The 12,510-nt window shown below is 38.5% G+C and overlaps 1 protein-coding gene across 4 annotated transcripts in view; it reads left to right on the top strand.

Moving 5' to 3' along the window:
• ltbp1 (latent transforming growth factor beta binding protein 1) overlaps positions 1-12,510 on the top strand; it is a 174,226-nt gene that overhangs the window by 100,077 nt on the left and 61,639 nt on the right. For 3 of the 4 annotated variants that reach the window (XM_030070903.1, XM_030070902.1, XM_030070900.1), the window contains 2 exons: positions 6,860-7,033; positions 11,977-11,999. In XM_030070903.1, coding sequence (XP_029926763.1) covers positions 6,860-7,033; positions 11,977-11,999 — 197 coding nt within the window. The remainder of the gene's footprint in view (positions 1-6,859; positions 7,034-11,976; positions 12,000-12,510) is intronic. The other variant, XM_030070901.1, reaches the window with a different exon arrangement.

Here is a 12,510-nt window from a genome sequence, read left to right as displayed (position 1 = left end):
TGAATAAACAAAGTTTGTACAGTACAGCCCAAAAATGGCATAAAAAATGTTGACTTTTTTTTTTTTTTTTTTTGTAATTAAAAAAAAGTCAGTGGTGGAACTATTTTCTCATGCGTTCTAATCTTGCTGGTACATGAAATGTGTGTGATAGAGGGGAGCAGAGGAAAAGAAGAAACTAGCCACAACATGAATGTCCTCCAACATGCATACACATGTTTAATGAAGAAAACAAATGATAGCAAACTCAAGCAATCTACTTCCATCTGTGTCATGGCTACTGATCCTTTGGCATGGAGTGATACAGGAATTGCAGAAGAAAGCCAATAGGAAGTTCACTTCAGTGTCAGGAGGTTAATGGTTGGCATTTGGAGAATCCATCCAGTGTCTTGCACGAGGCTAGGTAGTAAGTGAAATAATATCCTTCAGTACTGATTACAACATTTGAAGTTCCCCAAAAACAGCCTTTTATGTGGAGCTGCCATTACTCTGCAGCTGAATACAGAGAATGATGTCTGGAGCACAAAGGTCAGAGTTCCCCGATTTGTCCCGTTCTTTTACCCCCAATACACACTTCCTGTCTGCATGAGATTCACAGCTCTGCTGTCGTTGCTTTTAGATTTGTTACAGATGTCCTTTACATTAGCTGTCACCACAGCCACTTTGCTTCACTCCCCCAGTGTGTCTTAATTTCACTGTTGCACGCCATGTTATGTCAGTTCAGCTTGATCGGGGCAGTTATGGCCATTTGCACTGTTAGGCTGTGATCACATGGGATGCTTTCTGAATGTTCCTGTGCCTTTTTCAGTTCTTCTCAGTGATTTCATCATGGCAGGCACATGTCTTCTCCAAATGTGCACCTCACACCATGTTCACAATGTGTTTTGTGGTGCTGCCTTGTGCATTCCACAAAATTGAACATTTCAACTTTAGCCCTTTTGCACATCACAATCAGTGGCAGAGAGAGAAAAAACTGCAGCACCCGGAGGGGAAATAAAGCTTTAATGTTACTGTTTCCTTGGGAGTACCATTAACTTTTAGTTCTTCCATTTCAGAAAGAGCTCAGCCTTCTCTTACTTAGGAGCAAGTAGAACAGCTACTAACTTTCTCTTCTCCATTCTTGTTTTCAACAATGCAAATCAATTCAGTGTTAACTAATTTTTAGATAATTTGCACATTCTTATGGGTTTGTGTCACAACTTGTAGCAATCAGAATGCTGTCACCCGTTTAAAAAAAATGACATTATTCCCACTCAGACTGAAAATACAGTGAATCAACAAATGATGATATGTTTTTTTTTTTGTTTTGTTTTTGTATTTTTTGTGTTTCCCAATTTATTTCCAGAATTTTGACTTTTTTCCATTTCTTTTTCCAAAATTAAAAATAAAAGTCAGTGGTGGAACTATTTTCTCATGCGTTCTAATCTTACTGGTACATGAAATGTGTGGGGAGCAGAGGAGAAGAAACTAGCCACAACATGACTTGTCCTCCAACATGCATACATGTGTTAACCTCTTGCCATTGAGATGGACTTAATAGACCATTGTAATAACATAGTAATTGGGGGTGTCCCTGTGAATTACCTTGTAGAGCACAAACGATGTAACACTAAGGCCAAGCTGCAGCAGCTTGGGTTTGAATCCAGCCCAGACTGTTTGATGCTTGTCATCCCCTCTCCTTGCCCTGCCCTGTCCGTCTCTCTGTGCTGTTACAGAAATGCCCAGAAAAAAACTTAAATAAATAAAATATTTACAACATATTTTTGATATGTCAGAAACAAATATAATCCATGACAAAATATGTTTCTCCCTAAACCTAATTCAAAACGTAATTTTTATTAGATGGTTGAATGCAAGAGCCATACAAACACGTTTGTGTATTTAAAAACTAAAAAAAATTATAAGGACAGCTGCATAAAGATTTTATTTGTTCGCCCATTTGAAATTCAGTACGTTTTTTTGTCCGAATAATGAGATTAAATAGTAAGACAGCACACAGGTTTCTAGTTGAATGAAGCTCTTCCAAATTTTTTAAAATACTTTTTTTAAACATTACAAAATGTAAATTATTACGTCATAGGCCTAACTACATGGTCCCTTTCAGTGTTTTCCCTATTTTTTCTTTGAGCAGCAGCATGTAAAGCATTCCATTACACGAGTGAACTCAGTCTTGGAACAAGCTTAATCCTTGTCTCTTTCCCTGAATTGTCTGCACTCCTGGCACATTCCTGGATGTCTTAGCCTGATTTCAATTAAAAACAGGAATCTTTTGCTAGCCATATCCCCTAGGTAGCCAAATCCATGAAAGATGCCAGCATGACGCTGTACAGTACGTGCAGTAGGTGGTTCTGAAGACTGGATAGAATCTGGAGATAATTAATTGCAAAGAAAAATGTCGACTTGATAAACAGCACTTGTCAAAAAAATGGTGGGGTTGCCAGTTTTTCTGGGCTCCCTCGGGTGGTGCAGTAGGCGCCACCCGAGGGAAGGAGAATGGGTCTATGGACAAAATTAAGGGACCATACCAATGATTATGAATGTTTGGCCAGTCTTCTACAGTTTGTCTACATTTAATTTCTTTTTTGTTATGTGCTGTTACAAAAGGGGGCTGCTGTTGCTGCACAAAAAAAGTGTTATCTATCTGTCTGTCTATTTTACATTGCAAAAAAAAACCAAAAAAACATTTTGCAAATTATTTGGGGGTACTAAAGATTTCACAACATATAATAAAAAAAACTCTCATTTTTTAATATGAATTTTTGATTGAAACACAACCTTATAATGTCATAATGCTTATTTGGCTAACATTTATAAACCACAACTAATTATTGGTTCTGTAAAGCAAATGTTTCCTCAGGAACTATTTTCTGGCAGACTACATGCAATTTCAAGTGATTCAAGTCATCAAAACCCAACAGTGCTGCGGCTGCTGCTAGTGTGAAGATTACATCAAGATAAAGGTCAAGATTGAGATTACTCTTAATGCCATGCAACAGGGCTGGTGGTATTTATGTTAAGTACAGCATAGATCTCAGTTCTGATATCTTACACAAAAATACACAAAGAAATATTCTGAAACAGACAGTAACCACAGGGAGAATGGCATTGTACATAAAGACATCAAAAAAGTAGCATACATTGGGCAGTATGCATACCACTGATTCTTGAGAATTTGGATAAATCATGTCCCACTAAGAAAAATGCTATTTCTGCTGGAAATTTACAACATTTTAATGAATAAAAAGAATCAAGGGCATAATCAGGGGGTCCTTTGCACATTTGTAAGCTTCTTTTATAGGTTTATTTTTAATTTGTATTAATTTAATGATTATATGTTGGCCCATGGCCTACAAAACCAGATGTCCTTGGATAGGAGATAATCATTTCAACTTGATTAAAACAACAAAAAGTAATAATTTCATTGAATAATATCTTTACCACATGAAAGAGTACATCATAATATGTATTAAAAACTACAAACGATGGGTTTTGAACAATATTTACTATTATTTTGTGGTTGCTCAAAATGTGTCCCAGATATTCGTCACCACCGTCAGATATTTATTTAAAAAATAATAATAAAAAAACTACAAGGTCAATTCCATTCCTGAGGAGCCCTTTTCAAACCTTCAGCTCTACTGCATGCTTCAAGACCACTCAGGCTCCTGGAAGTTTGCTATTTTCTCTTAACTCTCTTCATATTTTTGGACACTGCTGCTGTCACAACCATAACATGTCAACACCGTCACTTTTGTATAAAAAATATTAGATTAGATTATGGAATAAATGTATACTTTTTAAGAAGAGGTCTGATGCAGGTAGCAACAGGGTGAAAACAAGCTGGCTAATGTGAACAACTCATGCTTATCATGTGAAAGAGCAGGTTTTTGTCTCCACCGTCAGACGTCACCACCGTCAGGTTTTCTGTGTGACGGTAATGACTGAAGTCTGAAAAATGCTTATAGGCTAACAGTGCTCAGGATTGTTATTTTTTGTACCAAATAGTTAAATAAAGTTGTTAAGCAAGAAGCCATTGACTTGAGTGGTATAAAGTTTGGAAATGTATGTTTTAATGAGGCGACTGTCACCACCGTCAGATTAGTGTCACCACCGTCAGAGGCAGTTATATTGGTTTTAAATGAATATGCTTACAATATGTTTCTTTGGTGCTGTTGAGTTATTAAAGTATTAGTCTCTTTAATACAAAAATATGTTTTTCAAATTAAAAAAAAAAAAAAACATTACGGTGACGGTGTTGACAAAAACAAAGTAGCCTAATAACTGGAAAAACCTATTTTATGAAAAAAATGCAAAATGAGGAGGTTGCACCGGTACATTGCTGAACAGCCAAGACCTTGGCCTATAATGATATACCTTCAGATTTTGTAATTTAACGCACTTTTTTTTTTTCAAAATTAAAACCTGTTTTATCCAAATTCCCAAGAATCAGTGATACCAGAGTATGTAGATCAAACATACCTAGGTCACACTGAGGCTTGCCTCAGTGTCCAGCTCTGTCAGTATCTACAAATATGCAGCCAACACAGTTATTAATGATTTAGGGCCCTATCTTGTGCCACCCGCTATCCGCTGCCACTACCCGCTACCTGCAAATTGCGGATTTAGGAGCTTCCGCTATCCCTAAACGGTATCTTGCGCCCACGCTACCCGCTATCCTTATGCCGACTCCGTCATTTGCGCCTGGAGGTGTGTCCGTGGGTGTGTTTCATGCGCTATCCCTTAAGTTGCTATCTTGCGCACACAGTTTAGGGAAAGCGGATAGCGGGTGGTCCGGACCACCCGCTATCCGCTATCCCTAAAGTTTGGGCTGTTAGGAGAGCGCGCCCAGGCGGCCTCAATGCACGCCCCGACGGAGCCTCGCCACGCACACGGTCGGACTGATACCGGGACGCCGCCGGAATGGACTGAGTATATTACTCATATAGACTGTTTAGAGGAAAGACTGTTTTAATTGGACACTTACGCCAGCACGTTTTATTGTTTTATCATAAGCCAGCAGCTGTGCTATATTTTTATTTTTAATATTTTATTTGCCCTGTGATGGACTGGCGACCTGTCCAGGGTGTTTCACTGCCTTCGCCCTATGTGCGCTGGGATAGGCTCCAGCACCCCCCCGCGACCCTAGTGAGGAAAAGCGGTTTAGAAGATGAATGAATGAATGAATTTTATTTGCCCAATCTACCTTGTCAATAAATTAGTTTACACATAGTTCCACCTCTGCCTCTTGTGTGTCGGTGGTGTGGCCCGGGGATTTTACTCAATCAGTACAACCTTGTGACACGTCCACTTGGCCTATAATATAATATATAATATGTATATATATAAAGCCAACTTGCTTTAGCCTCAGTAGAAGCCCTGAGAAAATCTCCCTCCCTCTCTCCATCGCGGGTTTAGGATTTAGGATTTAGGATAGCGCAGCCTGCCCTTAAAGGCAATGGCACCTGGCACACTGATTGGTTTAACTGGCGTAATGCCCAAAACACGCCTATGCATAATATAGCGGGTAGCGCAGGTGTTTTGCGGATAGCGGGAGGTGCACAAGATAGCAACTTTTACGGGGGAACGCCTCCTCCTAAATCCTAAATCCGCAAATAGCGGGTTTAGGGAGTCTGGCGCAAGATAGGGCCCTTAATCTCTAACAGCAGCAAAACACAAAACTGTGAACAGTTAAATCAAACAATTACCTTAATAAAATTAATCATGCTTAATCACAATCATTAATACCAGAAAATCTACACAGGGCAATATAAAACAGATTACATACTATAATAAAATAGGTGAAAAAGTTAATATAGTCATTTGTTTATTATTTTATTGGTTCAGGTGTGTAGTATGTGCACAACGTCCGCAAGACGTGATTGTGTAATTTGAGCGGCTCATGGATTTTGAGATTGCGGAAGTTGTGTAGTCTGAGCCTTGCAGCCTTAGTGAGCTTGGAGAGTTCAGAGCTGTGGTGGCTGAGGGGCTAAAGCACTTTCTGAACTGGGTGGTTTTGTCAGGAATGGACTGATATTGTCTCTTGGAGGGGAATGTAGAGGGACTGTAGAGTAGGTAGTCAACTGAAGTGAGGGTCAAGGTGACTATTATTAATGTCTTCTGGAACATTGTAGATGTAACTGTCCGTGCTGCTGTGTCATACAGTTATAAATAATATAATGATGTTTTCTTTGGTGGGGGAATACTTTTTCTTGGCATTTTTGGTTGGTGATTGAGCTTTGTGATGCTTACTAGCTACTGCTTTTTAATTGTGTTTCCTTATTAACTATTTTAATAATTTCTCTTTTGTCATATGTATTCTTTTGTAATATACTCATATGAGAATAGAAAGAATAGATTTTTCCTTCCTTGGTAAATTGAGATGTTAGATATTTGACTCATCCCCACGTAAATGTTGTCAGGTCCTTAATAAAATATTAATTACAAGGATGGAGTTGAGTGACTTAAATTTAAGGTTATCTATCAGCAGAAATGATGAACATTTCATACTTTTTTTTTTTAAATTTTTGAAATAAGAACTGCAAAACACAGATTGTGGTTTAATATAAATGCATAAAACATGATTTTGATTTTTAATAGATTTAGTCCTTATTTATCTATCCCAAATAAAGTTGAGTAAGAATTTAGTAAGAATTTAGTTTAGTAAGAATCCCAGATACTTATTTAGTATTTCAAAGAAGTTGGCAAAAGAATGTTATATTTATTTAATTAACATCTACAGAACCATATGAGAACCATATCCTTTTTGTGTAAAACAGAAAATATTACATTTAATTTAATATTGTATGTTCTGCACTGTTTACATTGTATATCTTTCTTTCTTTCTTTCTTTTTAATTATATAGCTAAGTTCAAAGAAATATGTCCTGGTGGAATGGGCTACACTGTTCTACCAAAGCCACCTGTCAATAAGCCAGCCATCCCCTACCAGGAGCCTGTGGCCTTGCCACCCCCACAACCCCTGCCAACCCCAGAGAAACCTGTGGAAGCTTTTGGGAAACAAGAGGAGGTTGTGCCAGGTGAGTCCTCATGCAATATAACCAGAGGGTGTTTAACTGTGTTTAGTTTAGTGTGCCATGTCAAACAACATGTGCTTAGCACTAGTTAGATGCTTACCAGCTGTGATCGTCTTGGGGGCACTGTAGTAAATCTAGTTCACTAGTATTCCTTAACTCAGTAGTACAACCAATATTACTGCTAGCATGAACTTGGCAAGGCCTCCTAAACCACATGTATCATCTTCCAACATTATGGCATATCATTACCTCTACTAAGGCGATATGACATGGATCATTTCATATCTAGATAACAATATATATCATGATACAACTAAACATATATGAAAGGCACTATCTCTTTTCTCCTTTTATTTGGTAGTGATGTTGAACAGACCTGAGGTTTGCTTTTGCTCTCTGCGGCATACTTTGCAAAGTACCATTTTCTGGTCAGTGCCAGATTTCACATATTCAGATGACATCCCAACAGGTTCCTGATCTTGTTCTGGCTGGGCTTAGTCCTGTTCTGCATCGGAGTGTTGCAGGGAGTTTCATTCTTGTCATGTTCCTCCATGTTTGTTTCTTATTGGACACACATGTAGTAATGGTGCATTTAAGACAAGTAGGAGCTCTGGCTCAGTGAAGTAAAATAATGCCATAAAGATGCTTTTACGAAAATAGAGATAGAAACCATAGAGGAAAATATCTATTGATATGGCATTGACATTTTTCTCTCTTTCCATGCTATATATCGCACTATAACACAGCCTTAGACTCAACAACATCTATCTGAACATTTTGTTGACTTGTTCACTGTTCACAACAGTGTTCCCTCCACTGAAGAGGCAGGGTGAGCCTTGTCATGTAGAGGTGCTGCCACACTTATTAAAGGACCATACCAGTGTTTTTTGCATAACTGAGTCCATGTAATACAGTTCACATGTACTTTACATTACTACTTACCATTTGCCAAAGTAGACCATACTTTTGAAATTCGTTTTCCCGCTTTCCAGCCAGCCATTTGTTTCCATTCATGTCAGTGCAGTACAAACATAATCTTGCAACTAGAAGGAAGGTCTTCAAAGTCAGCTGCGAAACAGTGTTACACTCATGTGATATTTCATGACAAAATCAAAAATCAATCACATGAGCAGCAAACATCATGAAATATTATGATGGGGACTGGGCCTTTTCTCGCTGAATCACTATTCAAGATAACCACCAAGAAGGACATCCAAGAGCAACATGAACAAAATAGCTTTTAAAATAGTGTAATGATAGCCAATAGCTTAATGTTACCTATAAGCTACAGGTTGTTTACGCAAAGAAAGTATATTAGGTTGACTCTATTAATTCAATTCATTCACTTGAAATAAAAAATCAGAAAATTAAAAAAAAAAAAAATGTTAATGTCCAGGTGAAACCTATATGAAGCAAACACTTTAAGCAAAACAATTATCGATTCTTCTTTCTTTCTTTCTCTCTTTCTTTCTTTTTCTTTCTTTCTTTCTTTCTTTCTTTCTTTCTTTCTTATTTGAGGTAATTATGGTTTGCTTGAGTGTTTGTTTGCACATGAATATTTCAGTGCTTTGCAACCGAAGCCTTTGCCTTGGAGCCAGTTTTCGGTTGGAGTATGGCCAGATGGTTTTGTCAGTCAAAGCTAATATGAACTCTAGAAATCAGCTGGTTGTGCCAGGTTATGGCACCATCACCTTTCAGCAAACTTTCCACAAACTTTCCACTTGCTCCTAGTCTAAAACTACCTCTGATTCTAATCTACATAAACAACCCTACAACCGTTTGGCTAAATATTTTCAAGATGCATCCATCCATTTTCCGTAATCACTTATTCCTTCTTGGAGTCACAGATGGTTGGAGTGTGAGCCTGGCAGATCCATACTCTGATTCGTTATTGTTGGTTTCAGTTTGTTTGGAAAAGCCATGGCAGCAACATGCGTTTACAAAAAAATATATTGGGTAATTGGATCAACCATCTGTCTATCATGAGGTAAGTCATGTCAGAGAGACAAACCGTATTCATAGTCTTAGAGCACCAAACCAAAACAAACAGCAGGGCCTGTTAAGGTGAAAGTGAGCAAGCATATGGGTAAGCATATCTCTAGCTTGTTAGCATGTTGGTACAAAATTATTTTGTTTTAGTTTTTCAAAGAAAAATGCACATTGATGTCCTGTAGTTGTTTCTCATTGTAATCAATGGATGGTCATTGGTTTTGCCGTTTTGTGGCTTTTAATTTAACACTTTATTTGGAGTGTAGTCAGGCTTTTGTGACTCAAAACAAAATAAACCTGGCTGTGCTAAGTTACTAGAATCTATCCCAGCATGTGCTGGGCAAAAGGCAGGGAAACACCCTGTTGCCAGTCCATCACAGGGCGATTTTCAAAATACTGAGAGACACTAAGAAACCTGAAGTGTATTTTATTTGGCACTGTCTTAACTGACTGAAGTCAATGTAATTTTTGAAGGATTGCTATTTAAACAGCTAGAGACAGAAACTTAATTTGAAATGTGTCTGTGCATGACTAATGAAAAGGTAATTGGCCTTAAACAGTGTAACAAGTTTTGCCCACCACTTGTGTCTGATGTGTGGCCTCATTGATGTTGATTTATCAACAACACAAAACCATTAGTGCATAAAAATGTCCAGACTGTGAAGAGTAGCAGTCTTCATGTAACAAATAACAGTGTTCAAGTTACACCATACACCTTTATTTATTATGCTTGCATATGATAAGACCTTTCAACAGCAAATAAAACTGTTGTGACATGTTTGTAGAGGACAAAGTCCCCCACCCACTCCCTGGATCCATAACATTTCAGCAATAACAAAAAAAGAGAGCCAGACAGAAAAACCTGGATGTGGACTGAAGAGACAGGGAAAGAGGAAGGAGCTTCACCCTCTCTGTTTTTATTCAGAACATGCTTGGCAAAGGAAAGAGAAACTTGGCAGCATCTGAGCTAAAGCCAGACAGAGTCCAAATTACTGCTAAGCTTCTCTGGAGCAGAGGAGTGCTGAGGATCCAAGGCACAGAGAACAGCCTTCGAAAAACAATCTGACAGAAATCCAGTGCCCAGACCTGTGTAGATCAGTGTTTGGATACAACCAGAGGCTAATGTGGCGCCTGGCAGCCTTACACCTTGGCATCTTGGCACATCAGAGTTCAGAGCCTACCTGTGTGAAAGGATGAGAGGAAGGTTTTTTTTTTTTTGTTTGTTTAAATTAATTAATTTATTCTTAATTATTATCCTCAGTTATGTAGTATCACAGACCTAATAATGTGATATTGGTTATTTTGTATGACCTTTGTGAAGGGAAAACATAAAAAACTGAGGGCCTCATCCTGTCATGGTGTTCACTATAGCCAGGGGTTTAATATGTGGTAGATGCCTGCTTGCTGATTACCATCTGTCTGATAGCTGTGAGAAAGACAGGTGTTCCAAATAGCTAAAATGACTTCAGAATTGCAAATGGTCAGGTCTTTGACTGAAATCCTGAAATATTTTAATAGCTATCAATAAAGCCACACCAGGTAATATTATTATATAGAAAATGGCTAACTTCTTAGACAAAATGACAAAGTGGTGATGCAAAACGCCCTGTCTTCACAAACTGAGATGCTATAGAATGATTGTATTGGTCCAAGTTGAGCTGTATGGCCACTATAGTCACTAGTGGGAAATCTCTGCACAGGGAATGATGAATTGAAACCTAAGAACGAAATAACAAGATAACTTCAAAACAGTTGGGATGGAGCACCTATACCTCTTTTTGACCAAAACAGTTCTGGTTCTTGAACTGGGTTTGTTTGGGATTCTTGGAACCAAGGTGCAAACTAGTGAACCCCCTTCATGTTTGCACCAGTTAGGAGTGGAACCATTGCGTCATGGTTGCTGGTCAGTGATTCCAGCATTGCTGTGGCTGAATTCAGCCTCAGTCTGCTGGTTTGCTGGTCTATGACCCAGCATGTTGCTGAGTTCATGATAGTCCATATTATCCTGTCCAGCACCACTGTTCACCAGGTCCTTTTTGGAGTCTCAGTACTCCTTCCATTTTTTTTTTTTTAACTTGTTGATAATATCGCCCAGATTGTCTTCATAATTTGGTCCAACTCTTCAGCACTTTTTAAATATAATTTACCTTTTCAAGTACTCCCTCAATCTTTTCCTGAAATTCAGTCCAAAGTCGAGGTAATAGTTTTGTTTTTTTTGGCAGACCACTGCATGCACTTCGATTTTTCTGTCATCTCCATCTGTCCATGTAGAATAATACACCTCCACTCATGTTGTTCTCATGATTCCCACCTCAGGTCCTACTATTTTTTTGGTTCTATCCGGGAACCAAGTTTTCAGGTTCCAAACCAATTCACAGCAGTTTGAAATTAGGTTTGCGAAACAGAAGAAAACCAGTTCCTTGTTGAATGGAAAGGCCAGTCTGCAGAAAATGCTCTCACCAGCAATAACAGAATCTCTTCACAATATCATGTCTGATGTCACTTTATAGGATTTCCAGGTATTTAGGTCCTCAGAATTCAAACAGCTAGCTCTCACTGCCATTTGGGGACGTCAACATGCAAAGTAGCCCACTGCAGCTATTAGGCCCCCCAATCCACAATTGTGATACCTCAGTGGTCCCAAAATTGTTCAGCAGAAACAGTCCACATTCTCTATAGACTCATGTAGTATAGAGTCCTCACATTACACATAGGAAAATGCAGACCACATAGAGTCACCTATGAGGAATGTGAACCATGCTGTTTCAATCATGTTGTGATGGCAGAGGTGTTACACAAATTGTGGATTGGGGCTTGGAGGTAGATTTTCTGCTAGAATAACAATAGACTGATACATGAAAGAGATCTATACATCCAAGCAATGTTTCTATTATTTGGTTGTTTTGCAAACCTTTTTTTAAAAAAAAATTTGTTTCACATTTTTTTTCTATGGTCAGTAGTGACAGCTGCACCAGATCAGGTAGGTTGGATACCTTCAAAACTTAAAATGTAAAAGTTTGCATGCACAAAGACACTCCTTTTGCCTCTAAGGTATACAGGAGTCGCAGCATCACCTCTGCATGAAGTCAGCAATGTTGCTGCATGACTTTGAGCTGGTCAACACTGTGAGCGCCAAATCACTGAAGAATACCTTTACTCTTTGTCAATGATCGCTGCTGAGTCATTGCTCTTTGTGCTTTTATGCAACCTTTTCTTCAGTCTGTACAGTACTGGTATGATAAGTACCAAAATAGGCACTGGGTACATCTGCTCAGAGGTCTTTTAAATGTTGGACCAGGATCTGAGCATAATTCACTTCAAACAGTAATCCCTGACAATGTCCAAAGCAAATTTCAGACAGAAATTGTTGTATCTCTAATTTGCTTTGTGTCTTGCTCTACAAGCCGTCCATTCTTTCTCTGTTCTTATTCTGTAGGCAATTGCCATGCAAGCCAGATGCTGATTTGCTTCACATGACACGCCTATATCGC

Source organism: Myripristis murdjan, chromosome 15 (assembly GCF_902150065.1).
Source record: "Myripristis murdjan chromosome 15, fMyrMur1.1, whole genome shotgun sequence".
NCBI lineage: Eukaryota > Metazoa > Chordata > Actinopteri > Holocentriformes > Holocentridae > Myripristis > Myripristis murdjan.
The sequence above is the reverse complement of the archived record's forward strand: the minus strand, read 5'-3'. Positions and strand labels throughout refer to the sequence as shown.